This window comes from Serinus canaria, chromosome 4 (genome assembly GCF_022539315.1).
Source record: "Serinus canaria isolate serCan28SL12 chromosome 4, serCan2020, whole genome shotgun sequence".
NCBI classification, from domain to species: Eukaryota; Metazoa; Chordata; class Aves; order Passeriformes; family Fringillidae; genus Serinus; species Serinus canaria.
Genome location: NC_066317.1, coordinates 35415349 through 35432064, shown reverse-complemented (window position 1 = coordinate 35432064; position 16716 = coordinate 35415349). Strand labels below are relative to the sequence as shown.

Here is a 16716-nt window from a genome sequence, read left to right as displayed (position 1 = left end):
CTCTTTTGCTCTTCACCTCGGAGCAAGGGTGTGCATCTGGTTCTTTCGTGTCCAGTTGCGACAGGTAGACTGCACACCAGTATTTTGGTTAGTCAGCCACCTTGCCAGCAATCAAAATAAGCAACTTAATTACAAATGTTATTTTTGGAACCTGAAAGGAGTTACAGCACAGAGGATGTTCTCTATCTGCATTTATGGTGCTTTCATTTGTAAATTCATCTTTCAAGCAAAAGCCACATATTTACTTTATATAAATTTATACTCTCTCTTACCTTCAATAGTCTCAAAGTTATCAGTACCGTTCCACACATCAGTATGAACTGAGAGGAACAATTGACACCCTTCCTAAAATGTTTTAGAGGCCTCTCTCTCCAACAGCTTGATAGGTTTGAGGGACCCATCATAATCATCAGCGTGAAGGAAGACTGCATTACCCTGCATAATGCCTGAGCCCAAAGTACCAAAATATCATAATGTGTGACTTGCTTGCACTTCTTGTTTCCTCCCTCATGACATGTACAATACCATTCATTTGCTCACCGTCGAAAGTTCACATGATTTCCATAACAGATTTCAAAAACTCCAAAACCACCTAACTGATTTCCTGTCAATTTTTCTCTCCACTCCTCTGTGTCAAGTGCACTGCAAGGTCTTTTAAGCTGCACTGCAGGGAGTCAACATGCTCTTAGGTGATGGCAGCATACCATGTTGACTAACCTAGTTCAACATGCAATTATTTCCCACTATCCTCCTGATTTTTCCCCCAGCCTATTTTCATTTTAACTTATATGTTGGTAAAGATTCTACCTTAAAAAAAGACAGTCCACAAGACTTCTATTATGCTGCAGCTGCTGCTGTTATATTTGTCACTAAAAAAAAAATCTCACCTTGTGTGACAATGGGATTTGAATCACAATTGCTAAATATATCATATATAGAAATTTGATTGCTTTGCTTTATTTTTCCTGAAGGGGGAAAATGTGAGGGAAAAACCATACAGTTCATTTCATGCTTCACTACAGTGTAATTCTAGACCCTAAGATTTCGACCATTCCTATTTTGGTAATGAATGGAATGTAAAAGGGAGGTATTTAAAATTAATTGCAGCAGTTCTGAGGGTTAAACCTGCTTAACCCAACCTTTTATTAAGAGAATGTCAACAGAGCATATATCTTGTCTAGGGAGTGCTGGGACATCATTATTCTTCTACCAGCACGTTTAATTCTAAAACCTGGGATTTCTTCAGGCTCCTGTTGGCATCATGCACACCGTAAACCCATCCCAAATCATAGCGTCTGTTCTGAGCTACTCACTACAGCAGGATTTGACCTGAGAAACTCTAGAGTTTTGTTTTACTTTATTAACTTGGAGTACTTTTAAACAGTTTTTAAACAAAGTTTTTTTTCCCTTGACCAGCAAGGGAATTTTCAGCCTGAAGTTCTCAGCAGCATCCGGTGAGGCTCTTGGCCAAGTTCTCCAGATACTGTATATCCACAAGGACAGCCTGCTGGCTCTTGCTGTGGCATTTTCTTAATCCTCAGAACAGATTTCCTGGATCTAGGAAATTTAATTCCTGACTCCTTTGACCCAGATGCTGGCAAAAATGTAGTCTGCAGTCTATATGTAAATATGTGTGTTCAAATCTTTTTCCTTCTAGGAAGTGGCCTTGCTGTTAAATTTTTCTAAAACAGTCGTATTAATATGTTCAAAAATCCACTGTTGAGTTTCAGATAAAGGATCACATCTGTTCATGAAAATCTTCTTCTCAGCTGGGTTGCAATCTATGCAGCTGCTGCTTACCGGATGGAACAAAGTTTTGTCCTACAGGAATGAAAAAAAAAATAGAATTAAGTAGCAAATGCCAAATCATTGGAAGTGTTCTAATTTTACAGAATATAGATTAAAAGAGCCCTGTTTGAAATGATTTTGTGGTCTCTGTGCACTAACCTTGTGTAATAACAACAGCTATTATTAGAAAGCTGTAGAGAATGGAATTTTCTTCCCTTGGGCTATTATCTTTTATGAAAATGGGGATTCAAGAAAGAGGGAGATATCATCTGGCCTTTGACTAACAACTGCATAATATAATGAAAAAATAGAATGTCTTTTAATAACTTTGCATACCACGTATTTGCTTGATGCCCATTTAAATGTCTGAACCTGAAAAATGGATTTGTTTGGGGCTTTTTTAGAGAAATATTGCTCTTGACAGGGTTGTGTTTCTTGGCAGGGGGAGCTGTAAAATCTTCAGTTTGGTGAAGATGTTAAAAATGAACTATTAACTGAAGTGGTGGACAGATGGACACAGGATTGATGCTCTCATCCCATTCAATGCCTGTGGCCTTGCTAAGACCAGCCACTGAAATATGCTCTCTCTCCTAATAAGATGGAAATCCTAACACTGATTTAGCTCCACATGGAGATTTTGTGAGGGCAAGCATGGATTAAGTTGCTTTAAAAAGCATATTTATGATGATTAGTTTTATTAATTTTACTTCACAAAACTGGAGTGAAGAGTAAGTAACTTGATGTGAATCTTTGTGAGAACAGTCAGTTGAGCAGGTGGTGAGTTGGGTAGTTTCAATATACTTAGTTGATGTAGGAAAGCGTTTTGAGAAAGACAGATGTGGGAGTCATTAGATGGTTTGAAAGTTTCCAGGGACTATACTGCATCTGTTGAAATAAATTTCAGATTACTCTTGGTAAACCACATTCAGGCTTTTCCCCTCCATGCTGATGATTACCCTGACACTATTTTAATACTAATCCAGGATGTGCCTGCTTGACCAGTATGTGATAGGGGAAAAAAATCTACTTGTCAAATTACAATTGATTAAAAACTGACCCAAGTACTCTGGGTGCTGAGCAACAATAATAGAAACCTCTCTTTAAAAATACCCCACATTAAAAAAAAAAAAGTATGACAACAAACAGAAACAGCAGCTATTTAAAACCACTTTGAAAAATAAAGGTGTTTTTTTTTTAATTTAGGAAAGATTAAATTCACTGATTTGTTGTTTGTGAAAAAATGGTAAAGTACAATGCCTCTTTTTAAAATTAATATATGCAATAAAGAACCAAGTCAAAAGTATCTTGTGCTCTGGCTGAGGGGGATGGTGTTACATCTGCCTTTCACACTGTTTAACTTTCAGCACCAGCCTTTTCCCAAAAGCAGTGGATGAACACACACCTCCCCACCAGACTAAAATTCAGAGGAATGACATCAAAGCTGACAGGACCAAACCAAAGGAGTAGAGGCCTTTCTCTGGTGTTCTACAAGGAGAGCAGGCAGGATACTTCAGCTTTTGCAAGAAGGGGGTAACTGTACTGTATAAAAGACTACTGTGTCCCTGCTAGGATGAGGTGGGTCTACACCCTAGGGGGTGGTGCAGGCACCCATCTGCACCTTGCCAGCTCCTCCTGTAGTAATAAGGGCTTGATGGAGTGGCGCTGTCCGAAATCAGGACACAGTGACTGTGCTATAGCCACCCTGCCTGATGTGGGACCTTGAAGGAAGGGGGCATATGGTTTTTCTTGCAGTATAGCTGGGCATGAGGGCCACCCAAGATATTAGGAAGTCAAATTTGGCATGCTAGAAGCTTTAATAAGATAGCTGGTACAAAGCCTTTTTCAGCACAAAAAGCTTGCTAAGAAAAACACTCCAGCCTTTCCAGAAAGCTGGCAGTCCTTCTTACAGAAATATTACATTCAGGCAATTTTTGAGTGAAGCATTATTGCTGCTTTTATTTAGAGAATCTGGTTATTAGGAAAGAAGAGTGTCTTTTAAGAATAGGGACAGAGTTACCACTCTGGAAAAACTGGCTGACTTAGCAATATATAAAGGCCTATTAACTTATCATCTCAAGTTTATGCTGATTTAAGGTCAAAGCTTGGTGGTATTATCTTCCACTGGATTTCAGTGGAAACAGGATCAGGACTTCAAGGGGTAACAGAGAATAAATTTACAAGAGAAATACATAAATTCCTCTTTACACCAATATTGAGAAACCACAAGCACTCTTGTGGAGAAATACATAAATTCCTCTTTACACCAATATTGAGAAACCACAAGCACTCTTGTGGTGACATTTCTAACATCTGAAAACAGCAGAATATTTTTTCCTTCTGCATGAAGGCAAGACTGAAGATTATTTGCAGAAGGAGAAACTCCTCCATCAGATAATTGGTCTTGACAGTTCAGGGGGGGTGGTAATGACACACAGAGCCTTTCATTTCTTATAGGTCACTGCTCTAACTATGGCCAAAGTCAAGAGCAACTGCAAGTCATTATCAGCTGGTAGCTGTGGTAGTTTATCTGAAATCAGTCAGTAGCTCCAGCGCAGCTTCAGCAGGACTGAAGTCCATATGATAAAAGCCACTATGACATGTCTTCATCAGTCTGAGGGAATAATCTACACACCTCCTGCATGGCAAGTGAACTGACTCTTACAGTTTGTCCCTGCAGCTGTCAGGAGACTATGAGTATACCCCTGTCTTCTGGGCACAGTTTTTGATGCTGTCAGTCTAGCATCTATCATAATCACTAGGCTCAGGGTAGAATCACCATATAATGAAATTGATTTTGCACAATTGTTTCTTTTTAGAGACCTACTAAATCAGCTCTCTCTTGGATACTTCTGCTCTACAAATAGCAGTAGTGGGCTTGTGGCACATAAATTGAATCACACTTTATCAGAATCAGTGCACTACCTGTCAGGCTACCAGAATGATGCTACATTGAAAACCAGAGGCGTATTCCTTCACTACGAGGAACAGAAATTTGTAGGCACTGCTTATCACTGGCTCTGGCACGCTTAGGAATACCAGAGTCAAAGAAATGGCTTTAGCTTGGGAAGCTAAAGCCATTCTCCCAAATATCTAATAATGACAGGCTATTTACATTTATCTAATATCTTACATTACTCCAATATGGTGCCAATATTTTTTGTCCTGGCATTACTCACATTCTTCTATTTACAACCCACAGCAATGTTTGCAGTACTGCTTGAATTTATTCTGCTCCATTGCTTCTTACAGGGTTTTCTCAAAGGTATACTTGGCTGTAGACCAGTATTTCAGATTGGTCCTAAGAAAATTGATTACTTAATATTGCAGACTTACAAGACTTTCAAATAGTTGGCCAGATGTAGTTTAAGTAGTATGGGAATAAGAACAGTTTTTTGACACATGTTTATTAGTGGTAGTTTTGGCTTCATTCATCTGAAAAGAATGTGGTTTGCCCGCTCTGAGACTGCACTGCAATGAGAGGCAAAGTGCACATAATGGGAGTAGGCTGCAGACTTTTTCCAGAAGAGCACTCCTTACCCAAAGTAAAATATTAATGTATTCTACTTGCCACTAAAATATTTAAGCTGTTTTTATTCGCCAGGATCCAAAACCAGGTTTTTACGATTTCTATGCTATAAGAATATGGAATCTGAAAATAGTACCTGGCTTCAAATAGCATTTGCAGCACTTTGTAATCGCTTCACTGCCGTAACTTTTTATCAGTGGCTAAAGATGTAAACGATAATGAGACTCATCTTTAAATTAATAAAAACCTCTGCTCTTCTAGTTTTACAGAACTAATATGAGACCATGATAAGAAATGCTTCATAACGCCTATAGGCTTCTTATAAGACATTGACAGGCAAAGTCATTTCTCATAAAGCATGAAAAGAATTTTTGGCAGAATGGATACATGACCATTAGGAAGTTACAGTGTCTATAAGTGGTGCAGAGAACAGAAGAGAGTGGATGACCAGCTCTGTTTCTTAAAAAGAAACACTTCTTTCTTAACTACATTATTATTCTTATTTATTTAGCATGCAGATTCACTAGCATACCATTCCCTAGGTAAAAGGCTCTAGCACAGATCAGTTTTTGTTTTGTAGGGGGGAAAACACTAGAAGTTCTATTGCCAAGATGCTTTCAGAGCTGGAAAAGGATTATATCACATAAAAGGTTTTTGGAGGTATAGCTGTACTACCAGAAATCTCTCATATAAATCTGTCCTTTACCTGAGGAACAGATTATAGGAAACACTAAAAAAATACTTACTGTGTAGCAAACTAAAACTAAGCTTAAAGAAAACCATGTATATATAGTTCTATTATTCCAATGCAGTTTCTTAACTTGAAGGTTTATGCAAATTGACCAGCTTGCTGTCAGGTTGGGATTATGGTTAAAAACGTGTCAGTACTTCCATCATAACAAAACTTTGTGGTGTTTCTTGCTGAGAGGGAAATGCCTGTCTTGCATTGAGAATTTTTATATGAGCCCTGTCAGCCTCATGGAAATTAAAAATGAAGCTGTGCAGAGAATTTAATAAAACTTATACTGTGTATTTTTTCCAAATGTCATTTTTTTTCAGTGCCTGCTATATTCTGTCCTCATCAAAGGTGATGAGCCTTACAGAGTGTAACTCCAGACCTGCATTTTGTCTTATGAACTGGCTACATTGAGCAACAATGAAGTGCTAAGAATATGAAAGCTTTTTGATTTGCAGCTTGGGTAGGCAAAAAGATAAATCGTAAGGGTTTTGAAGCAAGAAGGGATTATTATGGCATTATAAAGTCAGATAGGCAGCAATACAACCACCACAATTTATATCCTCTAAATATCTGCTCCATACATTCTAACTTTCTTTCAAGTAATACCTCAGCTTCAAAGGGATTACATTTCTGGAAAATCTTATGATGGACCTCCATTTGCAACCTAAATAAGGTAAAAAGGCACAAGCTAATAAGCAGGCACTCAGAAAAAAAGCATCAGGAGAAACCTGTTTTTAATGGTTCTGAATTAGTTTTGTACTATATATATATATATATTTAAACTAGAAAACAGTATTGAGGTTTATCCGGCAAAGACCAATTCCTGGTGCTTTGGCCCCAGCTTAAACAAAGTGAAAGGCAAGGCACGATGGTCAAAGAAAACTGAAGCTTGTGTGAGAGAAATCCTCAGTGCTTCAGAAAAAATCCTTATCCTGAAGGGACTACATAGTTTATTAATGAAATATTTAATTAAGACAACTTGCTGATAAACAATTAAAAAACCCTAACAACACCAACAACAAATCAGTAGCATTACCAGGACTTTTTAGCACAACTGAAGCTCTGATAGTTTCTAGCTTGACCTCTTGTTTTCAGTGATTTATAAAAATGGACTGAAATTTCAGCAGATCAAAGTAGTGTCTAAGCTGCTTATCTTTAGGTTATAAACTCCTGCCTCCTTTGGGCTTACAACAGCGCTTTTAATTTTGGATGGGTTTTTTGTTTTTTTGGTGGGATTTTTTTTTGGTGGGTTTTTTTTTTTTTTTTTTTTTTTTTTTTTTTTTTTTTTTTTTTTGTTTGCTTGTTTTGGTTTCTTGAGGGAGATTTTCCTGCCACTTATAATCTTTAAAATGTAGTAAAGTACATTTAATTCATGAGCAGCGTGTCTTGCTGCTGTCACATTGGATGAAAATATTTCCAACAGTGCCTCTGTTAAAATGACACAAGCATCTTGAAGCGCCAGAATGGTAAAACACCTTTCAGGGAACGGATCCAATATAGACACTCTCTGAGCTGGATCAGATCCATTTTCATTTAAATTTGACCTAAATATCTGAATGCTCAAAAGGAACATGAAGATGTTTACAGAGATTACCACAAAACTAAATTGGAAGAGGATGTGGTGGATTTGTGGTGGATTTTAAAACAGAACTGCTTTGACGGGAAAGCACAAGCCTGTGTTAAGCTGAATACAGGCTAAAGACAGTCTGAACCTCCGAGATGCCCCACAGTGACTCTGACCTTCCTATAGCTCCAGTGCTGGTTTCCCTTCATCCCGTGACAGTCATACAGTGTGACAGGGCTACTGTGTGAGATGGCGTCGAAGCAGAACTTCCTAGTGTGAAGTGGCTCCCCAGGACGGATGTCTTCTCTCCAACCAAAGGTGAAGAGCTGGGAAAACAATCAGGCAATACAATCATATATTATTAGTGAAAAAGGTTTAAAATAACACACAAAAGCTTAATGCAGGATGCCCTTTTTGCACATCCCAGATGCTGGTTAAATGAGGTCCTGCCTGTGTATGATTCAGTGATGCCAATTGCCTTAATTAAAGTGCATGGGTGGCCATGTAGAATATACCCCAGGAAGGTGCAATCCCGATGTCAGGGAAGGAAGAAATCTCTAGAGACCCAGTACTGTAGAGAGGAGAGGGGATATGCTGCATTAGAGCCTTCAGTTACCCCAGCTAAAGCAGCACCTGTATGCACTAGGATTTCAGCTCCCTAGGACTCAGAAAGCTGCCGCCAGTAATGTTCCTTTAGCTCTCATTTGGGTCTGAACAAGCTGCCCAGAGAGATCTTCTCATCACAGCCTGTTTCCTATGTTTAATGAGCAGTTTCCTTCTGTTTATAAGGGACACTGTTACCATAGCCTCTCTCAACTGTCTTTTTTCCCCAAACAACACATGTTAAATGATCTTCATCTTTCTACTTTGAAACCTGTGAGCTACAGGCAGCTTGTCAAAGCCCTTTTTCTCACTGCCTGAGAGGAGTCATAGAGGGTCACAGTTAATAGAGGAATCCTTCTCAATTAGACATCAGCTGTCTGAAGTGATGCTGTGACACTGCAGTCTTTCAATCATCAGATGAAGGTGACAGTTCTGACAGCATCAAATTTAAAGACGTGGAGTGCATTTTCCTTTCCATGGACCTATCCTTGCAGAAAAGAGGTTGCAGGCTGTAAATTACTACCTAGAAGCTCTGTCAAGAGCTGTGAGGTTATTTTATTTTCTTTCTTTTTTTTTTTTTTTTCTCTTTTTGAGGGAGTGCTATTCTTCAGCTTTCTGCATGAGTTTTGATTTGTCATAGGGAAAAAAAAATGGAACTAGCACTGAGAAAGTGAAGCTCTCTTTAAATGAGCAAACTTTGCTACTGGAAACTGTTCAGCTGAGATTGTTCATGTGCAAGTGCACACAGGCTCGTTATCCAGAGAAGTAGCTCCCCATACTGAGTTCAGCTCCCCATACTGAATTCAGGCTGTTTCCAACCCCTCATCTCAGCTTCCTTTTGGCCCTTATCTAGCACCCTACTTATCCAGTGTATACATTCCCTGATAGAACCAGCTATAAACTGAAGCTTAATAAATATCATGTGGGTCTGACCCTGAACAATTCTCTAGAGGTTCCCAGGTGAAAACATCTTTTGAAATGCTATAGTGATCTTCTTTCCATAGTCTTCCTAAAACAAACACCTCTTAAAAATACTGCATCTTCAATGCTGTACCGTCCTCTGAATACTACATTTGAAAGGGTGCTACTGTCTCTCTTGGCTTGTAAATACAAGCATATATCAGGATATTTACCTTTTTTTTCCTTTCTTATTGTAAGACCTTGTTTGCTCTATCAGCTGTTGTTACTCCCTATTTATATCTGCATTATAGGTTTTCTAGAGAGTGTTTTTTTAATCTGTGTGTCCTGCTTATTTCTTCCAGCTCCCAGAGTGCATTTTACACTTATCTGCAGTAAAATGCAGTGGATAGCTTTACCCTTTTTTTCAAAGCAATTTCTGCTTTTCAAAAGGTTAAATCTTTTCCCACTTTTCTTCATGTTTCTTTGAAGCATCATCATGGACTCCCTACAATAACTTACCATTTCACAAGCAAAGACAGAAGTAAGATCTGGTACAGAAAAAAAACTAAGCTGCTGTTTCTTCAGGAAAAGAGAAGCCTAAGACATTTTTCCTTTAACGAAAAGCCAACAAAAGCCATTTTCTTTATCTTATCCTTTACCTTTCTACAGACACATAATAAACCTAGAGTTCAAAGCGATGAATAACAAATACCTAGAGGAATGGTGTGGAACAGGGCTTCTGTGATATTCTCACTCTCATTAGTACTACTGCAAAGAGAGATTCTATTTCAGGACCAGCCTCATCTCTCCCAGTGGGTGGCTCACCAAATTTCTCATTCTGTGCATGAGCTGCGAGCTGAAGGACCAATTCTTGCTGCTCTCTGGACCTTGGCCTGAGGACTAGTACCCCACTGAATGCATTGGTACACCTGAAAGAGCTCAAGCCAGCCTTTAAATCAGATCATACGGAGCCAAACTATTGCTTTGCTCTTTTCCACTCCTCTGTGGTTTCTGAAGACTGCCAAGGCTGTGTCCTGTTTGCAAGTCAAGACATGGTAACAGCAGAGGGCTTTTATTCCCTGCTACTGAAAAAGAAAATCTGTGTAATACTAGATAGCAATGCTTAGACTAGCTTACATTATTTTCCCTCCTTCTTTACCCTCTCATTTTAAAAAATGTTTTATTTTTAAATCAACAGTATGTCTTGTCCCTAGTGATAATGTAAAACCAACCTTTTTAGACACAGGAACTCAGTTTAAGGACTAAGAGAGAGAAGAGAAAAAAGAAATCAGAAAAAAGTTTTTACTTCTCTAGACACCAAATTGGTATTAAGATCTTGCAATTACAGACACAACATGAAGGTGTACAGTCTTTACAATCTCATAATTCTAAGCTTTCCTCTTTTACACAGCAATTTCCCTCTAGTTAAAACTGAATCTGGGCAATATAAATATTATTTCCCTGCTGCATAATGTCGAACAATGCTACATGTTATTAGCTGGAGCCCAGAGTATATAATGTTCTGCTTTGCCAGCACTTGTCACTTTGGATTTTGTTGTTCTTTTGTAAGGAACAAACTGTGTCAGATTTTAAAAGAAATGACTGAGCCTTTTTGTACCCTTTTTGTACTTCATTCATTTCTGACTGCTTGTTGATTTGAAACAAGGCTGCACGAAATTCCCAGACACATCATTAACAAACAGCAGGCTGATTCTTCACCTGCAACACAGCAGGGTTGCTGTTCACTGTTCCCTGCTGGACCCAGAAACCCTCTGTCCTGGCTCAGTGGATGCTCATTCTCCTCTTTTGCTTTCTCTCATACCAGAGTCTGTAAAACACAGCCCCATCCTCTGTGTTTGCAATCAAGCAACCCCTCAGCCCTCATGCTTTGCCTTTTCATGTAGCCGAGTCCTGTCACGCAGTAACTGGGAAATACAGCTTTCCAGCTTCATTTACAATTGGCACAGGGCCTGAAGAATGATTGCCTGATAGAGCCATTGGCCTGGGACTGTCTCTAGGACAAAGGCCTTTTTTATGCCATTAATGCTTTCCAGCCTGGCAATGTCACTCAATTACTCGCTGTCTGGCTGGGGTCTGTCAGCTGGCGCTGTGCTTTGACTGTGCCATTACACCTGAGGGGACAATGTGTACCCCCAGCAAAAGATGAAATGCCATGTTTCAGAGCTGGGCTCTGGCTTGAACTATACCTCCAAGTAGAGAAGAAAGAGCAGGGCACTTGCTGAGCCATGTTAGAGATGGTGCCTGTCCACCCATTCCCTGGCAAGGCTGGGGAACTTGATAAGACACAGTGATACTTGACATTTTCCTTTGCTGTTGTTTATCAGTTCAGCAGAGCCTCAGTTTCCCCTGAAGCCAAAAGCTAGCTTTGGGAAGACAGAGATGGATGAATGCAGTGCCATGACATATCCTCCCATCCCTTTTCTTCTCCTCTGCTTCTCAATTTTGGTGAAGTTTCCCAAAACCACAGTGACACATCCTCACTTCTCACCAATCTCCTGTTTACCAGAAAGCCTGCAAGCACCCCACACACCTTTTGACTGCTGGTTGCCCAGGGGCTTGCACAGCCTAAGGTGGAAGGTCATCTTTCTCTCCTGGGATCTGCTAAAGGACTGTGCCATGGTGTCTGAGATTGTCAGCTTTTAATTCCTGCCCAGGTAACATGACACAAATCAAATGGCACAAAGGATCATCACTGTCTGGCACTGACTCTGTCACACTGGTCACATTAAGCTACTATAGCTTGCCACTGAACTCTGTAAATTTATACCAGAAGTTACAAGTCCACCTCAGCGCCAATCCATGCTATTCGAAATATGACAATAAAATACTCGATACTTTCATCAATTCTGCTAGTTTCTCCTGGTGCATGCAGAACTCATCGAGGCTACAAATTCCGTGAAAGCTAAAGAAGGAAGAGGAGCTCTGTGAGGCCGGCCCGGGGTTTGATGCCCCACAGACGAGAGCGACAGCAGCGCAGGGCTGGCCCTGAGGGGCGCTGGCCGTAAGGAGCGCTGACCCTGAGGGGGGGGCTAGCCGTGAGGGGGGGCTAGCCGTGATGGGAGGCTAGCCGTGAGGGGAGCTGGCCCTGAGGGGGGGACTAGCCGTGAGGGAGGGCTAGCCGTGAGGGGAGCTGGCCCTGAGGGGGGGACTAGCCGTGATGGGGGGCTAACCGTGAGGGGAGCTGGCCCTGAAGGGGGGGGCTGTCCCGTGCCGCTGGCACAGAGGGAGGGCTGGCCCGGAGGGGCCCCGGCCGGTGCCGCGGCGGGCCGGTTCCGCTGGGCCGCGCTGCCCCCTGCCGCCCGCCCGCCGCACGGCAGCCGCACCGCCGCAGGGATGAGGCGCTCCCGCAAAGTTTTCCGAGCTCTGCGGCAATGCCAGAGTTTGCGCTGTTCCCCGCCGGCTCGGCGGAGACGATTTGTGCTGTCCCTGGGGCACACGTCGAGCACCGAAGTGCTTGAGGCTTCCCAGCTCTGGTTCTGGGATCTAAGGAGGTGGCTGGTTGAACTCCCTTCGTGCTAGCTTCACCTACAGATTCTAAGGAGGTCACTTTGTGCCCTTAGCACAGAAGGAGGACCTTTAGGTCCAGTCTGATCCCAAAGGTTGCAGCAGCCTGGAGTACCCTGAAACATGGATTCCTCCCTAACATCTTTTTCAGTTCGTGTCATTTCCCCTTTGTTCCAGCCTTTACTCTTTCAAAGGATATTTCAAGTCTCCCTTTTCTCTGGTTTTTTTTTTTTTTTTTTTTTTTTTTTTTTTTTTTTAATTTTCTCACCTTTTCATCCAACTTTTCTCTCTCGTATCTGGGAGCCTCAGCATTCTCCTCTCCCTTCCTGAGAAGGGTTTGGAGCTGTGCAGATTTTAAAGCCAGAGAACACTGTGATGAGTTTAGTCTGGACCATATAATTCCTTTCAATTAACTCCCTGAATTACTGTATGTCTTTCAGAAAAAAAACAATTATATTTATCTAGTTTTGGCACCCTATCCCCGTGCAGTATCTTTGGTAGCTATCTGAAGAAGTCTTCTTTCAACAACTTCCTTTTCTGGGCCATGTTGTCACTTACCTAAATTAGGATAATCCTTCAGTTTCTTGGTTTCATGCACTTTCAGCTCTCCTCCTGCCTTTCTCAGTATCATCAGAGCATGCTTTTTTGACCTCAGCACTTCAAATATCCCTCAGAACTCCTCTCTCCTGAGCTTTAAAGTTTGTACAAAGTGTTGTGTGACTGCCAGGTCAATTTTTCTCCTCAGCACTACCTATCTTTTACTAATCTTGGACCTTTTCCTATGAAAGACTTGCTCACTAAATTTGCTAATAAATGGTTAGGTTGTACTTTTCATCTGGATTCTCCTTGCTCACGTGCAAGACCCACGGCCTGTAAGTCAAGATCCCTTTCCTATGGCACTCAAAATTAGTAAAAATTAAAACTCTTTTCCTCCATACTCCTGAGAACTAATAGTTTTCTACCTGACCAACCTAAATAAAAGCTTTTTTTAAGTCTTTATAATTCCTTGTCTTTTGAAATGCTTTTTTGCTTGCTTTTACTCATTTATCTCACTTATGCCTCATATTTGTTTAAAATATAACTGCTTAATGAGATAAAAGCATAAAACCAGACAATGACTGGAGCTGTAAAAGGCCTGGTACTATAGTTAAAATATCTTCAGGTAGCTCAACCAAAATCAACATGTTTTCATGACACAGTGGGGGAGAATGAGCTCAAAAAGCTCTCTGGGCATTGCAATTCCTTTTGGAAATAAAGACAGCCCAGGTGGCTGTTGGAATTTCTGAAGTTATGTTAAGGAGTACTTTGTAAAAGCCATGAAGGTCAGTAATAATTCAAAAATTATTTCTACACTCTGTTTCACCTTAAGAAAAGGAGAAGCCCTCAGGAAATGTTTATAAACTGGGAAACAGAAGCAAGAATGTTATCCTGATTTTCTCTTTCCACCATTGAAATAAATACCTGTTCATGTGACCATGTTCGCTCTGAGCCATCCTTCACACAGATGTCCAGCCTCAGCTCAGTCCCTGTGGCTCCGTGTTTGCTGTCCACACACAGGTTGGCTGCCACGTTTCGAATCTGCAAAACCAAGCAGCAACATTTCACATTAAACTGGGCTGCAGAATGGAGCTTTCAGCATCAGGGGGTTAGGGGTTTAGCTCTGAAGGACTTGAGATTGAGTATCAGTTAGTAAAACTGGTAAGAATTACTTTTTACAGGGTAGAGAGCTGTGTCCTGGAATGAACTGCTCTTTATAGAAGCAGCTTCAGAAGAGGCAAAGTTTGAAATATTCTGCATAACAAATGAAAGGCAGGTCTTATAAAATACCTTCATGCGAAAAAAACTAAAGAGAAAAAGAAGTTCAAAGCTTGTCTGACTGCTTCTTCCATCCTATGAGAGCAAGAGAGATCAACAGTATTAGAAGGAACTGATTTCTGTATGAGTCTCTCCGAGGTATGGCAGCAGTCAGCATGCATTAGATATTCAGGCATGCCCTGCTCCAATCCATGCTCTTACTTTGACACAATAACACCATTGTAGATAAGGTCACACTTTACTCCCTGAAGTGCACAAAATTAAAAAGTACTTAACAAGTCTGCACTGAAACTTAGGCTTTTAAAAAGTACTTAACAAATCTGTACTGAAACCTATGCTTACCTATGGAGGCTCCTTCTGCATGCCTGCTGCAAACACTGCAGTGTAATTTGTTCTTAAAAGGAAAATCTTGTTCTTGAGGCTGAAGCAACTGAGTAATAATTAATCTGTGACTATCAATCATACAGTTATGTACTACTGCTGACATGTAAATTTTCTCTGAAACAATGGGTTGAAAAGTAGATTTGCCCACTGCCACCAAAAAGAGCAAAATCCTAACTTTGTGTTGCAAATCTGCACACATTTCTCCTTGAGCTCCTTAGCTGGGCTAAGGAACACCTCCATAATGAAAAGAATTTCTTAAAAAAACCTACCCTCTCAATGAGATAAACAGAAACCGAGTAACCAAAGTGCACAGAAACACACACAAATTCTGATATAGAAATTCTGATATAAAAATATAGAAAGCAGGTGCATCTTTTGACATTCTGGATGCTACAATGATCCTTTTTAAAAAGAAAGCTAGATGCTTTCTAGAATGGAGATACAATTGAGCGATCATTTGTGCTTTTTCATGAAAAATACTTTAGAAGTCACTGCTGTTGCCATAATATGCCAAACAAATGTACACATTGCCACAGCATGCCTCACACACATCCTAAGGATGGAAAACTTCACAGCATTGCACAAAACATTGCGAGGAAGGGAAACCCTTGTGCATTGCGAGGAAGGGAAACCCTTGTGCATGGAAGACACATGCCACACTCTTCTCTTTTTCTGATTCTGCAGGAGTGGGATCCAGTCTATTAACCATGCTCAAGAAAGATTTACACAGATGGGAACACAACAGGTAGTGAGAAAATGTAAAAACTGTAAAATATAAAAAGTCTCAGGAAAGGTTTCAGGAGGTGCATTTGTTTAGCTGAGAAAATTGCAGACTGGGCAAAAGATGGGGGAGCATCAGTTTGAACAACTGCTTCCAGGAACCTGTGATCCTTCACCAGGGCTCAGAGAAGCATTTAAAAAAAATTGGACCAGCCCAGTCCTAGGATATTTTTTTCTTTTTTCAATACAATAAAAGTTGCTAAAGATGAGGTAAAACACTAGCTGTTCATACATACAACCAGATACAGAATTCCAGCACTAGGCAGACCCACAATAAAAAAAAATGAAAGGTGATTAGTTCTCAACAACCTTCATTTTAATATTACCCGGCAAAAGAGGCAGGAAAGAATAATGAGAGGAATAGAATTTAATGTCCTATTTTTAAAGTTTCATGTGAAATAACTTCTCAGAGTATAATTTTTTTTGGAGAATGTTCAATCATTTTAAATGCACTTAAATTTCCATTGTATAGATAAAGATTTCTGGTCTAATAGAAAATTAAATGATACATCAGTTCAGTTCTTACAGCAGGCTAGTTAATTAAAATGGAACTGCTAACAATTGCCATTAATAATTGGGTATATTTATGTGATTCAGAGTTGTAAAATGACAGTGAATACACTCCACATCCAATTAATGGTCATTGCATTAAAAGGCTTTCATAATTTTGTCTTGATGGCATCGCTCCATCCCAGTCTCCGTCATTTGGACTGTGCAGTAAATGTGTTCAGTCCATTTCTGGAATAGGCTTGAGCTGAAGCTACGTTTAGTTCCTCCACTGCTGGAATCTCTCTCACATTTTTTATTTCCTCTCCCCTCTACTCCTGGAAGGTTTGCTTGAGTTAGTTTTTCCTCTGTTTTTTGCAGCTTACATGTTAGCTCGTCCTTTTTTTGTTTTATCCTTTCAGCTGGAGAGGGGTCATGGTTTGTTTTTTGTTTTCTTTTCGTAATAAGGCATTTCAGTCAAGTCTGTGCTTTTGTTCTCTGGCATTTCTGTGTGGCCTTGGCAGTTGCTAGAAACTCAACTGAACCGTCATGCCAGAGCCAGAGCCATGGGGAACATTCTGCCAAGCATCAGCACCACACAGTCTG

General features: G+C 40.4%; 1 protein-coding gene across 1 annotated transcript in view; it reads right to left on the bottom strand.

The window, feature by feature from the left end:
• Positions 1-1112: 1112 nt before the first annotated feature.
• The window catches only part of GALNTL6 (polypeptide N-acetylgalactosaminyltransferase like 6), a 427616-nt gene continuing 412012 nt past the window's right edge, over positions 1113-16716 (bottom strand). Inside the window, exons 10-12 of the mRNA XM_030239539.2 lie at positions 14107-14223; positions 7794-7943; positions 1113-1821 (exon numbers count right to left, since the gene is read on the bottom strand). Coding sequence (XP_030095399.2) covers positions 1654-1821; positions 7794-7943; positions 14107-14223 — 435 coding nt within the window. The 3' untranslated portion in view covers positions 1113-1653. The remainder of the gene's footprint in view (positions 1822-7793; positions 7944-14106; positions 14224-16716) is intronic.